The 22424-nt window shown below is 52.6% G+C and overlaps 1 protein-coding gene across 1 annotated transcript in view; it reads left to right on the forward strand.

Annotated features, from left to right (window-relative positions):
• The first annotated feature begins 262 nt into the window (after positions 1 to 262).
• LOC140417940 (uncharacterized) overlaps positions 263 to 22424 on the forward strand; it is a 111860-nt gene continuing 89698 nt past the window's right edge. The window contains exons 1-2 of the mRNA XM_072501373.1: positions 263 to 532; positions 1517 to 2738. Of these exons, the coding sequence (XP_072357474.1) occupies positions 1872 to 2738 (867 nt within the window). The 5' untranslated portion in view covers positions 263 to 532; positions 1517 to 1871. The remainder of the gene's footprint in view (positions 533 to 1516; positions 2739 to 22424) is intronic.

Raw genomic sequence — 22424 nt, forward strand, 5'->3', positions numbered from 1 at the left:
AGTCTGCACCCTCCCTGGATTCACTTCCTTTCCCTTCAGTTGCTCCAAGTCACCAATGTCTTCCCAGAATGAGGAAAGAAATGGAAAGGGAGAAACATTGATTTCCTCCCAGATGTTGCAGAGGAGGCAGTTTTGTCCAACTTCCGGATTGTGACGTCACAATAAAGCCCTGCCTGAATCACGCAATAGGAATCACTCTGCTTCGTAGTGACGTCTCCGGGTTCCAGTGCGCAGCCTCGGCGCGCACACTGGAGCTCCACCCTCACCCATTGTTTCCCGTCCACGTCCTCGAGACAAGGTTTCCAGGCACCGGCCAGAGCGAGAAGCCGCTCGGTGATCTTCCCCCTCCCAACCAGGCTCCGGACTGCGCATGTCCAAGAGAGACGGGAAGCTGTGTGGTGGGGTGTCCACCCCCTGACCTTCTGATGTATCGGTCAATGGGAAGCGAGTCGCACCGGAAGGACTCTGGTCCTCCAGCCTATCAGAGCGCGGGCTTCACACAGACTGAAACTTACTCCTGTCTCCAACATCTGTGAGTAAAACACTTTCTTTTCTCCCCTTTCCATTTCTTTTCTCATTCTGACCTTCAATTGGTCACTTGCAGCAACTGAAGGGAAAGGAAGTGAATCCAGGGAGGGTGCAGACTCTGCAAAGCTTGGCCCAGGTCTCCTATATTAATATAGGACAGAGATCTGTCTAGTGTTATATGGTACAAATTAGATTTATTATAGATGGTTCTGGAAAAAATGTGACAATTATTATGTGACAATTAATCAAATCAAAATCATAAAGTACATTTATTATTATTTTCAGTTGTGTAATATTGTGCTGTAGCTATGTTATATATTTCCAGTCATTTCCTCCCTCAGAGGGTTGTTAGTCTCTGGATTTCTCTTCCACAGGGACCAGTGGAGTTTGAGAGTCAATGAATATATTCACCGCTGAGTTGGACAGATTTCTGATTGATGGGGGGAGTCGGGGGTTATGGGGAACCGGCAGGAAAATGGAAAGAAGGCTGAGATGAGGAGGGATTTCTTCACTCGAGGATGTGGTGAACATTTGGAAATCTCCACCCCAGACGACTGTGGAGCCTCAGTCATCAAGTATTTTCAAGAGAGAGATTGATAGGTTTCTAGATATTGAAGGTACCGAGGGATAGGGGGGATAGTGTGGGAAAATGGTGCTGAGGTAGATCGGCCAGTTATCTCATTAAATGGTTGAGCAGGTCCGATGGGCCGAATGGCCAACTGCAGTGCCTATATGTTTTGATCCCAGTGTCCTGCACAGGAAGTGGCGACCATGGATTTGTCAATCAGCCGGAATCAAAACCTTTAGGAGAATGGGAGGGTGAATATTAGATACAGCAGAATGAGAATGGAGGGAGAGTGTGTGGGATGGAGATTTGCAGTTATTTGGAGAAGAAGCGAGGAAAGAATGTTCCAGAGAAATTAGAATTGTCCATTCTGAATTTCTATCCTCTACTGACAGTGATGACTTTTGTAAATTGTTTTTACAGGGTATTATAACAGGAGGAATTACAGACAAAAATCTCAAACATCACGTCTCAATCTGACTGAATCTCTCAATTCCTTGGAACTGAATATTATCGGCCTTTAAATGCAGAAGTAGAAATGTTTGCCTGATCTGTCAACATCAAAAGGTTTTAAACATCAGTGTGACTGCAAAAGCACCGAGACACACACACCCGAGTGAGAGTGTTCCAGAGCACTGACTGTGGAAAGAGCTTTAACTAGTTACACAGCCTGAATACATATTACACCATTCACAGCTGGAGAAACCATACACGAGTCCTGTGTGGTCAAGTGTTCAACTGATTGTCCAACTGGGACAGATATAGGGAGACCCAAAACATGGAGAAACTGTGGAAATGTGGGGACTGTGGGAAGAGGTTCAAAGCTCCATCAGAGCTGGAAGCTCATCGACGCTTTCACACTGGAGAGAGGCCGTTCACCTGCTCAGTGTGTGGGAAGGGATTCACTTTGTCATCCATCCTGCAGAGACACCAGCAAGTTCACACTGGGGAGAGACCATTCACATGCTCCACGTGTGGAAAGGGATTCACTCTGTCATCCCACCTGTTGAGACACCAGCAAGTTCACACTGGGGAGAGGCCCTTCACCTGCTCTCAGTGTGGGAAGGGATTCAGTGATTCGTCCACCCTGCAGACACATCTTCGAGTTCACACTGGGGAGAAGCCATTCACCTGCTCTCAGTGTGGGAAGGGATTCAATGATTCTTCCAACCTGCGGACACACCAGCGAGTTCACACTGGAGAGAAACCATTCACGTGCTCTCAGTGTGAGAAGGGATTCAGTCTTTTGTGCAATTTGTTGAGACACCAGCGAGTTCACACTGGGGAGAGGCCGTTCACCTGCTCTCGGTGTGGGAAGGGATTCACTGACTCATCCGGCCTGCAGACACACCAGCGAGTTCACACTGGGGAGAGGCCATTCATCTGCTCTCAGTGTGGGAAGGGATTCATTCTGTCATCCCACCTGTTGAGACACCAGAGGGTTCACACTAGGGAGTGGCCCTTCACCTGTTCTCAATGTGGGAAGGGATTTAATGATTCATCGAATCTGCAGCGACACCAGCGAGTTCACACCGGGGAGAGACCTTTCACCTGCTCTCAGTGTGGGAAGGGATTCACTCTTTTGGGCATCCTGTTGAGACACCAGCGAGTTCACACTGGCATGAAGTCCTTCATTTGCTCTCAGTGAGGGAATGGATTTAGTGATCATCCACCCCGCAGACGCACCAGCGAGTTCATACTGGGGAGAAGCCATTCATGTGTACTCAATGTGGGAAGGGATTTTATAATTCCTTGCACCTGCTGAGACACCAACATGTTCCCACGTGATTACAGGGTTGGATTCTACTTTGTTTCTGCTCTCGATTACATCCCGGACTGTAATTCTTTCATTTTATCAGTTGAATAATGGAAATAGTCGGAGTGTTTCTTTCTACTGGACAGGCCGATCTCACAACTTTTTTTCCAGTGGGCTCTTTGTCTTATTGCGATTACCTGGTTTCAAATTTCACAAGGATCACTGAGTGAAAGGGTGTTTGGTCGTTAGAAGATATTTAGTCCCCATTTCTGTTTGGAACCCCAGAAATCATGCCACGTTGCCATGAAGGTGGGCTATGGTTGTTACATGGTTCTTTTGTTTAATTTATCCGGGTGCTTCTCATAGCTGGAAACGTTCAAGGTATAAGGGGCAAATTGTCTTGGGATCTTACAATAAAATGTATGACGGTAGACAGGCAATTGCTGTCATATAAGGAATTGTTACTTATTGACATCAAATATAGATTCCTTTAAGAAATCCAACAGGAAAAGTGATGCAACCGTGACTAACACAAGAAGTTAAAGATTCCATTAGATCAAAGGAAGAGGCTCATAAAGTGGCCAAAATAGTAGTGAGCCTGAGGACTGGGAACTTGTTTTGGAATTCAGCAAAGGAGGACCAAGAAACTGATAAAGAGAAGATAGAATATGAGAGCAAACTGGGGAGAAACATAAAAACCAACGGGAAAAGCTTCTATAGTTATGTCCTCCAACTCTTCCCATTGGTCAACACCTCAGCATGAAGGTCGGGCGTGGGCTCTCCCACATGTATGTGCAATTCCTGCTCCCTTGCACATGTGCAGTCCTGTGCCGGAGGGGGAGATCACCGATTGGCTTCTCGCTCTGGGAGGAGCCGTCAGCCGGTTGCCTGGAAACCTTGTGTCGAGGAGGTTCTGTTGGTTTTTTTTTCTACCACAACCGACAGTAAATTAATATCAGAGAAATGTCCAGTGTTGTTAAATGGTGCAGATTAGATATATTATTGATGGTTCTGTAATGAAGTACATTTATTATAATTTATAGCTGTGTAATATTGTGCTGTAGCTATGTTATATATTTCCAGTCATCTCTTCCCTCAGAGGGTTGTTAGTCTCTGGATTTCTCTTCCACAGGGACCAGTGGAGTCTGGGGGTCATTGAATATATTCACGGCCAAGTTGGACAGATTTCTGATTGACCAGGGAGTCGAGGATTATGGGGAACCGGCAGGAAAATGGGGAGAAAGCTGAGATGAGGAGGGATTTCCTCACTCGAGGGTGTGGCGAAGCTTTGGAATTCTCTACCCCAGAGACAGTGGAGCCTCAGTCATCAAGTATTTTCAAGACAGACATTGATAGGTTCCTAGATATTGAAGATATTGTGGGATATGGGGGATAGTGTGGGGAAATGGTGCTGAGGTAGATCGGCCAACAATCTGAATGTTTGAGCAGGCCCGATGGGCCGAATAGCTGACTGCAGCTCCTATTTGTTATGGTCTCTGTGTCTAGGACAGGAAGCAGTGAGCAGGGATCTGTCAATCAGCCTGAATCAGCACCTTCAGGAGAATTGGGGGGGTGAATATTAGATACAGCAGAGTGAGAATGGAGGGAGAGTGTGTGGGATGGAGATTTACAGCTTATGGGGAATGAGACAGATAAGAATTTTCCAGAGAAACTAGAATTGTCTGTTCTGCATTTCTGTCCTGTACCTGCACTGAGTGAGGGAAGGGACTTAGTGATTCATTCACCCTGCAGATACACCAGCGAGTTCACACTGGGGTGAGGCCGTTCACCTGCTCCATGTATGGGAAGGGATTCACTCGGTCATCCAGCCTGCTGAGACACAATGTCACTCCCAGCAATGAGAGACCCTTTAAATGCTCTGACTGCGGAGGGGTTTAAAAGCTCTCGGGTACTGATGATCCACCAACGCATTCACACTGAGGGGAGACCGTTCAGCTGCTCTCACTGAACAAAGAGGTTTAGAACATCATCCACACTGCAGACTCACCAGCGAGTTCACAAGTGATGACAGGGATTGGATTCTGCTGTTAATCACACCCAGGACTGAACCATGTTCATTCTGAGACTTGGTGAAGTGGGAGGGTCAGAGGGTTTCTGTCTGCTGGACAAGCCTGGCTGGGCTGATGTTCTTTGAGCCTGGGAGAGGTCATTTCCACTGAAATGATCCACAAAAGCTGATGAAAGACATTTATTCTATACTGGCAGCATCTGGGGCAGCACAGTGGTGTCGTGGTTAGCACTGCCAACCTGGTTCGATCCCAGCACATTCTCCCCGTGTCTGCGTGGGTCTCATCGCCACAACCCAAAGATGTGCAGGGTAGGTGAATTTGCCACGCTAAAAATTGCCCCTTTTGGAAACATTTTAAAAAAAAGGCCTGGCAACATGTGTGGAGAGAGAAACAGAGTTAATGTTTCACGTCCAATGAAACTCGACTTCAGAACTAAAGAGAGGGAGAAATGTGATGGGTTTGATGCTGGTGAGAAAGGGGGAGGGTCAGGTAGAACAAAAGGGAAAGTCAGGGATTGGTTAGAAGGTGGGTGAGATTAAATGTCAAAAATGTCCTGGAATAAAACGCAAAGGGAGAGGTAATGGTTGTGGTAAAGAAACAAAGCATTGGTCCAGAGTAAGTGTTAATGGCAGAATAAAGGACATCTCTACCTGGAAGCAAAAAACATGAAAACAAGATACAGACTGGCACTCGGTAAAAAACAAATCAAAATGGAGGAGAGAGTTCAGGGTCTGAAGTTGTTGAACTCAATGTTGAGTCCAGAAGGCTGTAAAGTGCCTCATGGGAAGATGAGGGGCTGTTCGTCCAGCTTGTGTTGGACTTCTCCGGAACATTGCAGCAGGCCGAGGACAGGAATGTGAGCCTGAGAGCAAGGTGCTGAATTCTAATGGCAGCGAGCGGAAGGTCAGGGTCATGCTTGTGAACTGAGCGGAGGTTTCCACAAAGAGGGCAGGGAACAGGCTGCAGATTAATTAAAGAGAAATTATTTGGGTCCAGAACATTGTGAACATCCTTTTACTCTGGTTGTCTTTGATCCTCAAGTCATTTTCTGTTTTTTAACCATGTTCTGTTTCATTAATAAACGTTTAGCAGTAATGTTAATAATTTGGGGAAATTAAGATTTGCAAAATGAGATGGGGATAAAATAAAACAGGAGTTGATAAGGACAAATGTCTTAAGAGATTTTGAGAAGCAAATTTGCATGTCAGTGAGAAAAGCAAGTGTTTACCTATGTCATTAGAGGAAAACAATGGGGTTTAGAAGAGGTGACTTCAAAGTAGAGAGAAGGAAATTGGAGTGTACGTGCTAAAGGCTGACTCTACAGGGTGGATAACATCAAAAGGGAAAGAATTATATAGTCATAACACAATGTCTGGGGAAAGGGAGACAGTCACAGCCACACCCAGCTGCAGAAAAAGTCTTCCGATGAGAAGTAGCAATTTTGCCGTTGCTGAAACTGAGTACGGTTTCCCCAGACTTTGCAAGTAACCAGCGTGTGGTAACTATATGCTGGATTTGGCTCATAGAATTATATAACGGATGTTGATTTTGAACTTAAAAGGCATCTGAGAGTTTAGGAAACATAGGTAGTTGGTAACCAAGTGGTAACTTCGTATAATACAATGTGTGTATAGCCATCAGTGTACTTAACTGTTGTAGTGCATTGTCGTCTTTGTCATTTATTTTAAATAAATGTTCTTTATTAATGGTTCACACAGCGACTGGACTATTCCTCCCGGGTTCACATTTTTCTCACAAATACCAAATTAAAAATATACGCCATTAAGAACCAGTGTTCCAAGTCACTCTTCTGGAATTTGGGACACCCTCACATGTAACATCAGGTGGATTCTTTTTTTGAAAATGTTTTAATAGGGTTTTTCTTTTGATACAAAACAAAGATGAACGTGAACAGACACAGAAACTATATACATCGGTTACAATTCACATTTCTTTTTTACAAGCACCCAGTTTTGACTTGGCCTCCGACCCCCAACTCCCCCTCTCTCCCAAGTCCCCCCACCCCTTCTTGCTATCCGGTTCGTTGATTCGTCAGACCAGGACCTATTGGGGTAGCGTAATGCTGCATACGTTATTTTGTTTTAAGTTGCTCTTATTCGGTTGTTCCTGTTCATAAGATTTTGGTCCGAAGGAGTTGGGGGCCCTTCCGTGTGGGATATGGTTGGTTTCTGTCTCTCTTTGTTCCCTCCCTCCCTCCCCCCCCCCACCCCTCCCCCCCTCCCACCCCCCCCTGCCTCTCTTCCCCCCCCCTCCCCCTCTTCATTTGACTCTGTGGATCTCTCCCCCCCCCCCCTGGCTTATTGGCTGCTGGCTCCCAAAAATGCCAATGGAACAAGTTGGTGAATTTTATTTTCTCCCCATTTGGGGAAATTGCGACAGGTCGGACAGCCAGTCTGCAGCGTTGGGTACTGCTGCTGATGGCCAGCCAAGCAGGATTCTTCGGCGGGCGATCAGGGAGGCAAAGGCGTCTGCTCTCCTCCCCATGAAGAGATCTGGCTCTTCTGATACCCCGAAGACTGCCACTCTCGGGCAAGGCTCCACCCTCATCCCCACAACCAGGGAACGCGCCAGGACCGGATGGGTTCCTGGAAGCCCGGTACAAAAGTTCTGAGCAACTCCGCCTCGCACTTGGGAGATGTTCAACGAGTCACTGTCGAATGGGGCCCTGCCGCCCACGCTGGCATGAGCCTTGATCTCATTGGTTCCCTAAGGAGGACAAAGACTCGACAGAGTGTGGATCATACGGACCTATCTCTCTCTTAAATACTGACGTGAAAATCTTTGCGAAAGCACTGGTGCGGCGACTGGAGAGTTGCCTGCCACAAGTGATCGCGGAAGATCAGACTGGGTTTGTTAAAGGCAGACAACTAACAGCGAACATCAGACACCTGCTGAGTGTAATAATGACCCCATCCGGGGAGAGGACCAGAGATGATTCTCTCTCTGGACGCTGAGAAAGCCTTCGATCGAGTAGAATGGAGGTCCCTCATGGAGGAGCTTGAGCGGTTTGGGTTTGGGGCAGGGTTCACCACGTGGGTGAAGCTCCTGTACAGCGCTCCTATTGCGAGCGTATGGATGAATGCCACCAGCTCCAAGTACTTCTGGCTGCACAGGGGAACAAGGTAGGGGTGCCCGCTATCCCGGCTCTTGTTTGCGCTGCCAATTGAGCCGCTGGCCCTCGCCCTTAGAATGGCGGATGGGCAGCCGAAGAGAGGATGCCCTGCTCCTCCACGTGTCGAATCCCCTAGCCAGCATAGGAAAGATAACTGGACTCCTTAGGGAGATCGGCGCCTTCTCGGGTTACAAACTCCACTGGAGCAGGAGCAAAATCTTCCCGGTGAACCCCAGAGAGGGCGGAGCGGAGCTGGAGGAAACACCGTTTAAAGTAACCCAAAGCAAGTTTAGGTACCTGAGGACCAGGGGGCCCACACCTGGAAGAGGCTCCGCAAATGGAACCTCTCGAGCCTGGTGGAGGGACCTGCAATGATGGCACCCACTCCCTCTTTCGCTAGCTGGAACAGTACAGACAATCAGAACCTGCTGCCTAGATTCCTCTGCGTAACCCCAAATCCTTCTTCACCAGGGTTGACAAGCTAATCATGGCCTTCATGTCGGCGGGGTGGTGGTGGGGGTGGGGGGGGGGAGAAGAGTTCCTTGGGTAGGCAAGTCCGTTTTACAGCGAGGGCAGAGATGGGAGGCTTGGCCCCAGCGAATATTCCGTTCCACAACTGGGCGGCCGACGCGGAGAGGGTGAGGGGTGGCCAAGGAAAACAGACAGGGTCCGATTAGAGAAGGCCTCCCCCACGGGGACATCTCTCCGAGCGCTGTCCACCGCCCCCACCCCCCCCCAGGCGCACACACTCCAGGAGTCCAGTGGTAGTAGTCACCCGTAGAACGCGGAACCAGCTTAGGCACCATTTTGAACTTGCCGAGATGTCCACGGGGCCCCCATCGGCAACATCCACAGGTTCACGCCGGCAAGGTTAGACACTACTTGGGACGTGGGGGAGGGGGCAGAGGAATGCTGACAGTAGAGGACATGTACATGGATGATAGAATTGCGACCCTGGGGGAACCAACAGAGAAGCTCTAACTCCCAGAAGGGAATGAGCTCAGAGGCTGGTTTAGCACACTGGGCTAAATAGCTGGCTTTTAAAGCAGACCAAGGCAGGCCAGCCTCCCCGAGCAGGCGCCGGAATGTGGGGACTAGGGGCTTTTAACAGTCACTTCATTGAAGCCTACTTGTGACAATAAGCGATTTTCATTTTCATTTCAGTTCTTCATCTGCAGCTGCGTAACTGCAAGGAGAAGAAAATGTTCCCCCAAAGTCCTACATTCCTGGACACGATGATAGGGCTGAACTGGGTTAGGAAGTGACAAATGCGAGAGGTTGGTCATGGAACGCATCACCTCTGTAGAGATCTACCATGTGGTTCAAGTGCAGTCTCGCATACACTTTAAAACTCAGTCGAAATTGGAGTTACACTTCTCGGGTGCGAAGTGAGAATCTTTTATTACTTCTATTGATTACAATTGAGAGAAACTCAAATCTATTCTCAACAAAGCCTTGCCAGCAAAAGACTTAAAGAGAAGTAATTTATAAAACAATTTTAACTTTCAAAAATAATACAGAAATGGTTTCTTGCTTAAGGCAAAACAGCTTGCGTAGACTTCAAGAGTTTTAGAAGGGAAAATATGAAAATACGGATAGCGAATAGTCAAGTAAAAGTATAGATTGATCCGGATAGAAAATGGCTGTTCGGACTCTCCCGTTCAAGGAAAATGTTATCAGTCTGAGGCCATCTGTCCCTACCTCTATGTCGTCCTGATTGGTTTGGGTGAGTTTCAAATACATTTGATTGGATAGTTAACTGTCAATCCTCAATGTGCAACATAAGTTTTAAATGTTTCATGTTTGAATGTGTGTGTGCTATGGAATGTGATTTTGCGCTGTAATCGAGTCTGGTTCTTATTGGTTTTCTGCTGACTTTCATTTTATCCATATTCTGAACAATGGTGGATTAATTTTGCTATGGTGCTCATTCCGACCTTGATCTGATTCCTGGTACAGCTCATTTTTAAAATGAAACTTTTTTTGAATTCTGTTAATTGGAACAATAGTCAGTTCATATTGTCAGTAAAAATGTTGCATTTATCTCCAGCTAGTTTGTGGATGTGTCAGGCTTTGTACCTCTGTTCAAGTTATGTGTTTTGTCATGACCTAAGGTTATGAATACTGAAATCCTTATTTTAAAATGGGTTTTAAAGACTGGGCTTTAATATTTACATTTTAATGGCCTTTGGGGCAGCACGGTAGCCTTGTGGATAGCACAATTGCTTCACAGCTCCAGGGTCCCAGGTTCGATTCCAGCTTGGGTCATTGTCTGTGCGGAGTCTGCACATCCTCCCCGTGTGTGCGTGGGTTTCCTCCGGGTGCTCCGGTTTCCTCCCACAGTCCAAAGATGTGCAGGTTAGGTGGATTGGCCATGCTAAATTGCCCTTAGTGTCCAAAATTGCCCTTAGTGTTGGGTGGGGTTACTGGGTTATGGGGATGGGGTGGAGATGTTGACCTTGGGTAAGGTGCTCTTTCCAAGAGCCGGTGCAGACTCGATGGGCCGAATGGCCTCCTTCTGCACTGTAAATTCTATGATAATCTATGAGATATAGCTGATTTCCTTCAACCTCCATAGTGCCAGAACGCCTTGATCCACTGCAATTCGCATACAACCGGTCCACAGCAGACGCCATCTCCCTGGCCCTACACTCATCCCGAGAGCATTTCGACAAGAAGGACTCCTACATCAGACTCTTATTTATTGACGACAGCTCCGCTTTAAACACCATAATCCCAGCCAAGTTCATATCAAAGCTCCAAAACCTAGGACTTGGCTCCCCACTCTGTAACTGGATCCTCGACTTTCTAATCCACACACCACAATCAGGAAGAATAAACAACAACACCTCCTCCACAATAGTCCTCAATACCGGGGCGTACTTAGCCCCCTATTCTACTCCTTGTACACACACGACTGCGTGGTAAAATTTGTTTCCAACTCCATCGAAAGGTTTGCTGACGATACGACCAGAGTGGGCTGGATCTTGAATAACGACGAGTCAGAATACAGGAGGGAGATTGAGAACCTGGTGGAGTGGCGGAGCGACAACAATCTATCTCTCAATGCCAGCAAAACTAAAGAGCTGGTCATTGACTTCAGAAAGCAAAGTACTCTACACAGCATCTCAGCATCAACGGGGCCGAGGTGGAGATGGTTAGCAGTTTCAAATTCCATGGGGTACACATCTCCAAATACCTGTCCTGGTCCACCCACGTCGACGCTACCACCAAGAAAGCACAACAGCGCCTATACTTCCTCAGGAAACTAAGGAAATTCGGCATGTCCACATTGACTCTTAGCAACTTTTACAGATGCACCATAGAAAGCATCCTATCGGGCTGCATCACAGCCTGGTATGGCAACTGCTCGGCCCAGGGCCGCAAGAAACTTCTGAGAGTCGTGAACACCGCCCAGTCCATCACATGAACCTGCCTCCTATCCATTGACTCCATCTACACCTCCTGCTGCCTCGGGAAAGCGGGCAGCACTTCCGGGTGCGGCTATGCAGAGCTAGGTCGCATATTCGGTAGCTCCCGCTTGGATTGGACTTTTGGGCTCTTTTACAGGGCCCCCACGGCATTTGTTTGACATTTCCCGGTGTGGGAAGAAGACTGCAGCATTCCCCTGATGGTGTCCCCCAGGAATGTTATGTCTTTTGGCTACCAGACCCGGCAGAAACAGTAAAGGATTTGGCTTTGGCTGCAGGTTTAGACAAGGGCCTCTTCCAGCATGCAGGCGGGGGAAGGGCAAGCTTAAAGCTGCAATCTGACTTGACTCTATCAAAGGTGAATTCTAGCAGCAGAGGGAACAACTGTGAAAGGATCTACCAGGGCCATTGAAGAAGCAGGGACGAGGCTTCCGGTGGCGGCCATGGAGGAGTAGGTCGCGCATTCGGCAGTTCCCGTCTGGAACTGACTCTTGTAGCGCACAAAGACTCCGTGAGATGAATAGAGTGAAGTCGATGAGGCTTTATTAAGCGTGTCTGTTCCCCCGCAGCCCGATAGTAAACTGGCCTGCGGGGGAAGGCACCGGCTTCTTATACTTCGCCTTCAGGGCGGAGCTTGAGGTCAACGGCCAACCAGGACCCGGGATCTGTCAGCCAATGACATTAGGGCTTCCAGTCCCACATGACCCCCAATACATACTACCACATTCACCCCTTGTCAAAAATGAACCCGGCGGGGTGATGCTTCGTATGGTGGTAAGGGTTTACAGGGCTGGTCCTGGGAGGATAGAACAGTTACATGGTAGTACAGTATTGGACAGTATCGTCCTGTTACAACTATGTACAGAGGGTATAGGAAAAACAAAATGTTCATTGGACAGTCCATCTTTGTTTTACATCGACGCCACGAGTCGGTCGGGCGGTCTGGTCGTCCGTGTCGTTCGCCTCGGCCCCGGCGGTGGTGGTGGTGCTTGTACCAGTGTTGTCGCCTCCGGGAGCCGCACGGTTTCAGCTGTCGGTGCAAAGGGGAGGGGGACTGATCCTCCTGGGAAGGGGGCGGTCGCGGGGTGCGACGGTGGCAGGAAGGGGGGCGGTTGGGTTGATGGTGTCGGGGGGGTGTGCGTGGTGCCGGCGGGCGCCTGATCCCGCAGGGAGACCGTGTCCTGTCGGCCGTCGGGGTACTCCACGTAGGCGTACTGGGGGTTTGCGTGGAGGAGGTGAACCCTTTCGACCAACGGGTCCACCTTATGTGCCCGCACGTGCTTTCGGAGCAGGATGGGTCCTGGGGCCGCCAGCCAGGTCGGCAGCGACGTTCCAGAGGAGGACCTCCTAGGGAAGACAAGGAGACGCTCGTGAGGCGTTTGATTAGTGCTTGTACATAATAACGACCGGATGGAATGGAGAGCGTCCGGGAGGACCTCCTGCCACCGTGAAACTGGGAGATCCCTGGACCGTAGGGCCAGTAGGACGGCCTTCCAGACCGTGCTGTTCTCCCTTTCTACTTGCCCGTTCCCCCGGGGGTTGTAGCTGGTCGTCCTACTTGAGGCTATGCCCTTGCTGAGCAGGAACTGGCGCAGCTCGTCACTCATGAAAGAGGACCCACTGTCGCTGTGGACGTATGCGGGGTAACCGAACAGCGTGAAGATGCTGTTCAGGGCTTTAATGACTGTGGCCGCGGTCATGTCGGAGCAGGGAATGGCAAAAGGGAAGCGGGAGTATTCGTCCACTACATTAAGGAAATACGCGTTGCGGTCGGTGGAGGGGAGGGGCCCTTTGAAATCGAGACTGAGGCGTTCAAAGGGGCGGGAAGCCTTAATCAGGTGCGCTCCACCTGGCCTGAAAAAATGCGGCTTGCATTCCGCGCAGATGTGGCAGTCCCTTGTGACTGTACGGACCTCCTCTAAAGAGTATGGGAGATTGCGGGACTTGATGAAGTGGTAAAACCGAGTGACCCCCGGGTGGCAGAGGTCCTCGTGGAGGGTTTGGAGGCGGTCAATTTGTGCGTTGGCACATGTGCCGCGGGATAGGGCATCGGACGGCTCGTTCAGCTTTCCGGGCCGGTACAAGATCTCATAGTTGAAGGTGGAGAGCTCGATCCTCCACCTTAAGATCTTGTCATTTTTAATCTTGCCCCGCTGTGCATTATCGAACATGAAGGCTACCGACCGTTGGTCAGTGAGGAGAGTGAATCTCCTGCCGGCCAGGTAATGCCTCCAATGTCGCACAGCTTCCACTATAGCTTGGGCTTCCTTTTCCACTGAGGAGTGGCGGATTTCTGAGGCGTGGAGGGTTCGGGAGAAGAAGGCCACGGGTCTGCCCGCTTGGTTAAGGGTAGCCGCTAGAGCTACGTCGGAGGCGTCGCTCTCGACCTGGAAGGGGAGGGACTCGTCGATGGCGCGCATCGTGGCCTTTGCGATGTCCGCTTTGATGCGGCTGAAGGCCTGGCAAGCCTCTGTCGACAGAGGGAAGGTCGTGGTCTGTATTAGGGGGCGGGCCTTGTCTGCGTACTGGGGGACCCACTGGGCGTAGTACGAAAAGAACCCCAGGCAGCGTTTCAGGACTTTTGGGCAGTGCGGGAGGGGAAATTCCATGAGTGCGCGCATACGTTCGGGGTCGGGGCCTATTATCCCATTGCGCACTATGTAGCCCAGAATGGCTAGCCGATCGGTGCTAAAAACGCACTTGTCCTCGTTGTACGTGAGGTTCAAGGCTTTGGCGGTCTGGAGGAATTTTTGGAGGTTGGCGTCGTGGTCCTGCTGATCGTGGCCGCAGATGGTTACATTGTCGAGGTACGGGAACGTGGCCCGTAACCCATGTTGATCAACCATTCGGTCCATCTCCCGTTGGAAGACCGAGACCCCGTTTGTGACGCCAAAAGGGACCCGTAGGAAATGGTATAATCGCCCGTCTGCCTCGAAGACTGTGTACTTGCGGTCACTTGGGCGGATGGGGAGCTGATGGTAGGCGGACTTGAGGTCCACGGTGGAGAAGACTTTATACTGGGCAATCCGATTGACCATGTCGGATATGCGGGGGAGAGGGTACGCGTCTAGTTGTGTGTACCTGTTGATGGTCTGGCTATAGTCAATGACCATCCTTTGTTTCTCCCCTGTCTTCACTACTACCACCTGCGCTCTCCAGGGACTATTGCTGGTCTGGATTATGCCCTCCTTTAGTAGCCGCTGGACTTCGGACCAAATGAAGGTCCGGTCCTGGGCGCTGTACCGTCTGCTCCTAGTGGCGACGGGTTTGCAATCCGGGGTGAGGTTCGCAAACAAGGACGGGGGTTGCACCTTGAGGGTGGCGAGGCCGCAGATAGTGAGTGGGGGTATGGGGCGCCGAATTTAAACGTAAGGCTCTGTAGGTTACATTGGAAATCTAAGCCCAGCAAGGTGGGGGCACAGAGTTGGGGAAGGACGTTAAGTTTGTAGTTTTTGAATTCCCTCCCCTGTACCGTTAGGGTAACTATGCAGAATCCCTGGATCTGTACGGAGTGGGATCCTGCAGCTAGGCAAATCTTTTGTGCGCTGGGGTAGGTAGTTAAGGAACAGCGTCTTACCGTGTCGGGGTGTATAAAACTTTCCGTGCTCCCGGAGTCGACTAGGCATGGCGTCTCGTGGCCGTTAATTAGGACCGTTGTCGTCGTCGTCTGGAGAGTCCGGGGCCGAGCCTGATCGAGCATAACCGAAGCGAGCCGTGGTTGTAGTAGTGGGGTGGGGTCCGTTGTTGCCGTCCAAGATGGCGTCGGGGATGGACAAAATGGCCGCCCCCATACATCGCACGTGGCTGAGGGGTCACAAGATGGCGTCGGGGGTGGACAAAATGGCCGCCCCCATACGTCGTACAGGTCGGGGGCGGTCCAAGATGGCGGCGCCCCTCCTCCCCTCGTGGTGGTCGGGACCCAAAATGGCGGCGTCTGCGGGTCGCACAACGGCGCCCCTCCTCCCCTCGTGGTGGTCGGGACCCAAAATGGCGGCGTCTGCGGGTCGCACATGGTGTGCTGGGGGGTCTGGGGAGCGCTAGGACCGCGCGGAGTTCCTTCACTGCGAGCGCCATGGCCGCGGGCGCTAGGACCGCGCGGAGTTCCTTCACTGCGAGCGCCAGGGCCGCGGGCGCTAGGACCGCGCGGAGTTCCCTCGCCGGGGACAGCGGTGGTCGGGGCCCAAGTCGGCGGCGCCGGCGGGTCAGGCGTGGGGCGCTGGACGGGGGTGAGGGTGGCGTTCGGGATGCGAAAAACCCCTTCCTCTCCGTGGAGAGTGTTGGCCGGCACCCAAATCGGGAGCGCCGGCGGCGGGTCGTACATGGACTGCGGGGAGGGGGGTTGGGGAGCGTAGGCGGCGTGCAGGGCTCCCAGTTCTCCCGGGGCCGCGGTGGTCGGGACCCAGAGCGGCTGCGCCTGCCGGTCGCACATGGCGTGCTGGGGGGGTTGGGAGGCATAGACTGCTTGTAGGGCTCCCTGTGGCCCCGGGACGGCGGCGACCACGCGGGATCGGCACACCACCGCATAGTGGCCCTTTTTCCCGCAGCTTTTGCAGATAGCTGCGCGGGCCGGACAGCGCTGTCGGGGGTGCTTCGCCTGGCCGCAGAAATAACAGCGGGCTCCCCCGGTGCGACTCGGCGTTTGGACTGCGCAAGCCTGTGGGGTGTCCGGGGGGGGGGGGGGGGGGGGTAGGGGGTTTGCCGCGACGGGTACGTACGGGGCCCAATGGCCTGCCGCGCGGTCGTGGCCGTAGGCGCGGGCATTACGCGCGGCGACGTCTAGGGAGTCTGCTAGGGCCCGTGCCTCTGAGAGTCCTAGCGACTCTTTTTCTAGAAGTCTTTGGCGGATTTGGGAGGATTGCATACCTGCCACAAAAGCGTCGCGCATTAACATGTCCGTATGTTCGTTTGCATTCACCGACGGGCAGCTGCAGGCTCGTCCCAAAATCAGCAGCGCGGCGTAGAACTCGTCCATCGATTCTCCGGGAGCTTGCCGTCTTGTCGCGAGCTGGTAGCGAGCGTAGATTTGGTTAACTGGGCGAACGTAGAGATTTCTCAGTGCTGTGAACGCCGTCTGGAAATCGTCGGTGTCTTCAATGAGGGTGAAAATCTCCGTGCTCACCCTCGAGTGCAGGACCTGCAGTTTTTGTTCGTCTGAGACTCGGCCTGTGGTCGATCTGATGTAGGCCTCGAAGCAAGTCTGCCAGTGTTTGAAGGCTGCTGCCGCATTCACTGCGTGGGGGCTGATCCTCAGGCATTCTGGAATGATCCTGAGCTCCATAGTCCTTTTTAGGCACGCTTAATAAATTGTAGCGCACAAAGACTCCGTGAGACGAATAGAGTGAAGTCGATGAGGCTTTATTAAGCGTGTCTGTTCCCCAGCAGCCCGATAGTAAACTGGCCTGCGGGGGAAGGCACCGGCTTCTTATACTTCGCCTTCAGGACGGAGCTTGAGGTCAACGACCAACCAGGACCCGGGATCTGTCAGCCAATGACATTAGGGCTTCCAGTCCCACATGACCCCCAATACATACTTCCACAACTCTCAGACCTTTTTCAGGAGTTTCCATAGACTTTTTAAACGGACCAGAAGTGTAACGGCCAAAGGAGCGGCACTGGAGCAACGGGAGAAGCGAGGGAAAGAAAACAAAATGGCGGCGGCCAGAGACAAAGGGGAGCTGAGGGAGTTCATCAAGTGCTGCTTTGAGGAGCAGCGCAAGGAGATGTTGGCGCCTATGCTTTCGGCAATTGAAGGACTCGGGATCACCCAGAAGGTCCACAAAGCTAAGATCCAGGAGGTACAGAAAAGAGTCAGTCAGAACGAGGACGAGCTCGTGGGCCTGGCGGTGAGAGTGGAGCAGAACGAGGCGCTACACAAGAGGTGGGCGGGAAGACTCGAAGACCTGGAGAACAGGTCGAGGGGAAAGAATCTGCGGATCCTGGGTCTCCCTGAGGGAGTGGAGGGGGCTGATGCCGGGGCATACGCGAGCACGATGCTCGAGGCGATGATGGGCACGAAGGCCCCTTCGAGGCCGCTGGAGTTGGACGGGGCACATCGGGTGCTGGCGAAGAAGCCCCAGGCAAATGAGCCGCCAAGGGCGATGGTGGTGAGGTTCCATCGGTTCACGGACAGAGAGTGGGTCCTGAGATGGGCCAAGAAGGAGCGGAGCAGTAAGTGGGACAATGCAGAGATCCGAATATACCCTGACTGGAGCACGGAGGTTGCAAAGCGGAGAGCGGGTTTCAACCGGGCCAAAGCGGCGTTGTACCGGAAAGAAGTGGAATTCGGAATGCTGCAGCCAGCGCGACTGTGGGTCACGTACAAGGGTCAACACTATTACTTCAAAACGCCTGAAGAGGCGTGGACCTTTGTACAAGCCGAAAAGTTGGACTCTAACTGAGGGTTTGTGAGGGTGGGGGGGATGTTTTGGGGTTTGATGTGTGATGGTTGTTGTATATAGGGGGTCAATCACGCGCAGGAAATGTTACATGGGCTGGGGGAGAGAGACAAGGCCGCGACAGGAGCTGCGCCAGAGGGGGCAGAGCGAGCTTTGGAAAGCGCGGGGTGTTTTCCCGCGCGCGGGAAGAAAGGCGGGAAGGGGAATGAAGGAATGCATATGGATTGGGAGACTCCCACGCGGGGAGGTCAATGGGACGGCGGGGGAAGCCGGGGTCAGCAGGCGCCAGCTGACTTACGGGAGTGATATGGGGGGGCAAAAAAGCTAGACAGGGGTCTAGCGGCGGGGAGGGGGGGGGGGGGGGGGGAAGGGTTGCTGCTGCACTGGCCGAAAGTGAATGGGACACAGAAGAGGTGGTCGGGACGGGGATCCCCCCTCTGGGGGACTGGAGGGTGAGGGAGGCGTGGACACGGGACTGGCCCAGAAAAGGAGATGGCTAGTCGGCGGGGCGTTGGGGGGGGGTGAGAGCCCCTCCAATCCGGCTGATAACGTGGAATGTGAGGGGCCTGAATGGGCCGGTGAAGAGGGCTCGAGTGTTCGCGCACTTAAATGGACTGAAGGCGGACGTGGCCATGCTCCAAGAGACACACCTGAAGGTGGCGGACCAGGTCAGGTTAAGAAAGGGATGGGTAGGGCAGGTATTCCACTCGGGACTGGAAGCGAAGAATAGAGGGGTGGCAATATTGGTGGGAAAGCGGGTGTCATTTGAGGCCAAGACTATTGTAGCGGACAATGGAGGGCGATATGTAATGGTGAGCGGTAGGCTGCAAGGGACGTGGGTGGTGTTGGTAAACGTATACGCCCCGAACTGAGATGGTGCAGGATTCATGAAGCGCATGTTGGGGCGCATTCCGGACCTGGAGGTCAGAGGCCTGATAATGGGAGGGGACTTCAATACAGTGTTGGATCCAGCACTGGACCGCTCCAAATCAAGGACTGGAAAGAGGCCGGCGGCGGCCAAGGTACTTAGGGGGTTTATGGATCAGATGGGGGGAGTGGACCCATGGCGGTTTGCAAGGCCGCAGGCCAGGGAATTTTCTTTCTTCTCCCATGTACACAAAGCCTACTCCCGGATAGATTTCTTTGTTCTGGGTAGGGCGCTCATCCCGAGGGTGGAGGGGACGGAGTATTCGGCTATAGCCGTTTCGGACCATGCCCCACACTGGGTGGAACTGGAGCTGGGAGAGGAGAGGGACCAACGCCCGTTGTGGCGGCTGGATGTGGGACTGCTGGCGGACGAGGTTGTGTGTGGGAAGGTGAGGGGGTGTATCGAAAGGTACTTGGAGGCCAACGACAACGGGGAGGTGGGGGTGGTATGGGAGGCGTTGAAGGCAGTGATCAGGGGAGAGCTCATTTCCATTAGGGCTCATAGGGAGAAGACAGAGGGTATGGAAAGGGAGAGATTTTGAGAGTGGACAGGAGATACGCAGAGGCCCCGGAGGAAAGATTACTTGGGGAAAGACGACGGCTCCAGACGGAGTTTGACCTGTTGACCACAGGGAAGGCGGAGGCACAGTGGAGGAAAGTGCAGGGGGCGACCTACGAGTATGGGGAAAAGGCTAGTCGGATGCTGGCACACTAGCTCCGTAAGAGGATGGCAGCGAGGGAAATAGGGGGAGTCAAAGACAGAAGGGGAGCCACGGTTCGGAGTGTGACGAAAATAAACGAGGTATTCAAGGCCTTTTATGAAGAGCTGTACAGATCCCAGCCCCCAGCGGGGGAAGAGGGGATGAGACGATTCCTAGATCAGCTGAGATTCCCGAGGGTGGAGGAGCAAGAGGTGGCTGGTTTGGGGGCACCAATTGGGTTGGAGGAGCTGAGCAAGGGTTTGGGGAGCATGCAGGCGGGGAAGGCCCCGGGACCGGACGGATTCCCGGTGGAGTTCTACAGGAAGTACGCAGACCTGTTGGCCCCGCTACTGGTGAGGACCTTTAATGAGGCAAGAGAGGAGGGGACCCTGCCCCCGACAATGTCGGAAGCGACAATTTCTTTGATCCTAAAGCGGGACAAGGACCCACTGCAATGTGGATCGTACAGGCCGATCTCGCTCCTCAATGTGGATGCAAAGTTGCTGGCAAAAGTGCTGACCACGAGGATCGAGGACTGTGTCCCGGGGGTAATCCACGAGGATCAGATGGGATTTGTAAAGGGCAGGCAACTAAACACCAATGTGCGGCGGCTCTTAAACGTGATAATGATGCCATCGGAGGAGGGAGAGGCGGAGATAGTGGCAGCTATGGACGCGGAGAAGGCCTTTGACCGAGTAGAGTGGGAGCACCTCTGGGAGGTGCTGCGCAGGTTTGGGTTCGGGGTAGGGTTTATCAATTGGGTTAAGCTCCTTTACAGAGCCCCGATGGCAAGTGTAGTGACGAACCGGCGGAGGTCGGAGTACTTTCGACTGTACCGAGGGACGAGGCAGGGGTGCCCCCTGTCCCCCCTGTTGTTCGCATTGGCGATCGAACCATTGGCCATGTCACTGAGGGAGTCCAATAAATGGAGGGGGGTGGTCCGAGGGGGAGAAGAGCTTCGGGTGTCGCTATATGCGGATGACCTGCTGCTGTACGTGGCGGACCCAATGGAGGGGATGGTGGACGTTATGCAGACTCTAAGGGAGTTTGGGGAGTTTTCGGGCTATAAGCTCAATGTAGGGAAGAGTGAGCTCTTTGTATTACAGGCAGGGGACCAAGAAAGAGGGATAGGGGACCTACCGCTGAGGAGGGCGGAGGGGAGCTTTCGGTATCTGGGGATCCAGATAGCCAGGAGTTGGGGGGCCCTACATAAACTGAATCTGACGAGGTTGGTGGAGCAAATGGAGGAGGATTTCAAAAGATGGGACATGTTACCACTCTCGCTGGCGGGTAGAGTGCAGTCGGTCAAAATGGTGGTCCTTCCGAGGTTTCTGTTTGTGTTTCAGTGCCTTCCCATCGTGATCACTAAGGGCTTTTTCAAGAGAGTAGGTAGGAGTATTATGGGGTTTGTGTGGGCGAATAAGACCCCGAGAGTAAGGAGAGGGTTCCTGGAATGCAGTAGGGACCGAGGAGGGTTGGCACTGCCAAACCTGGGGAGCTACTACTGGGCAGCAAATGTGGCGATGATCCGCAAGTGGGTTATGGAGGGAGAGGGGGCGGCATGGAAGAGGATGGAGATGGCGTCCTGTAAAGGAACGAGCCTGGGGGCGTTGGTGACGGCACCGCTGCCGCTCTCGCCGACAAAGTATACCACGAGCCCGGTGGTGGCCGCAACGCTAAGGATCTGGGGCCAGTGGAGACGGCACAGGGGTGCAATGGGAGCCTCGGTGTGGTCCCCGATCAGGGGTAACCACCGGTTTGTCCTGGGGAAGATGGACGGGGGGTTCCAGAGCTGGCATCGGGCGGGGATTGGAAGAATGGGGGACCTGTTCATCGACGGGGCGTTTGCGAGCCTAGGGGCACTGGAGGAGAAGTTCGAGTTACCCCCGGGAAATGCCTTTAGATATATGCAGGTGAGGGCTTTTTGAGGCGACAGGTGAGGGAATTCCCGTTGCTCCCGGCACAAGAAGTTCAAGATAGGGTGATCTCGGGGGTATGGGTCGGGGAGGGCAAGGTGTTGGAAATACACCAGGAGTTGAAAGAAGAGGGGGAAGCGCTGGTAGAAGAGTTGAAGGGTAAATGGGAGGAGGAGCTGGGGGAGGAGATCGAGGAAGATCTGTGGGCTGATGCCCTAGGTATGGTTAATTCCTCCTCCTCATGTACCAGGCTCAGCCTGATACAATTTAAGGTGGTCCACAGAGCGCACTTGACGGGGGCGAGGTTGAGTAGGTTCTTTGGGGTAGAGGACAGATGTGGGAGGTGCTCAGGAAGTCCGGCGAACCATGTCCATATGTTTTGGTCATGCCCGGCACTGGAGGGGTTCTGGAGACGAGTGGCGGGAGCAATATCTCAGATGGTGAAAGTCCGGGTCAAGCCAAGCTGGGGGCTCGCATTATTTGGAGTAGTGGACGAACCGGGAGTGCAGGAGGCGAAAGAGGCCGGCATTCTGGCCTTTGTGTCCCTAGTAGCCCGGCGAAGGATCTTGCTAATGTGGAAGGAGGCGAAGCCCCCCAGCCTGGAGGCCTGGATAAATGATATGGCTGGGTTCATAAAGTTGGAGAGGATTAAGTTCGCCTTGAGAGGGTCTGCGCAGGGGTTCTACAGGCGGTGGCAACTGTTCCTAGACTACCTCGCGGAGCGTTAGAGGAAGGTCGGTCAGCAGCAGCAGCAACCCTGGGGCGGGGGCGGGGGATGAGCAAGAGATAACATGAAGGGTTGGGGAAACTGGCACGTACGGGTGAGGGCCAGTGTACAAAGCTGTGTAAATATATAATTTTGCCATGTATATATCTTGCTCTGCGCGATTTCTCGTTTTTTTTTGTTACGGGGGGGGGGTGGGGTTATTGTTTGTAAGGGAGAAAACTTATGTTAAAAAACTTTAATAAATATATTTTATTTTTAAAAAGGGAAAGCGGGCAGCATAATCAAAGACCCCTCCCACCCGGCCTACTCACTCTT

Source organism: Scyliorhinus torazame, chromosome 5 (genome assembly GCF_047496885.1).
Source record: "Scyliorhinus torazame isolate Kashiwa2021f chromosome 5, sScyTor2.1, whole genome shotgun sequence".
NCBI lineage: Eukaryota > Metazoa > Chordata > Chondrichthyes > Carcharhiniformes > Scyliorhinidae > Scyliorhinus > Scyliorhinus torazame.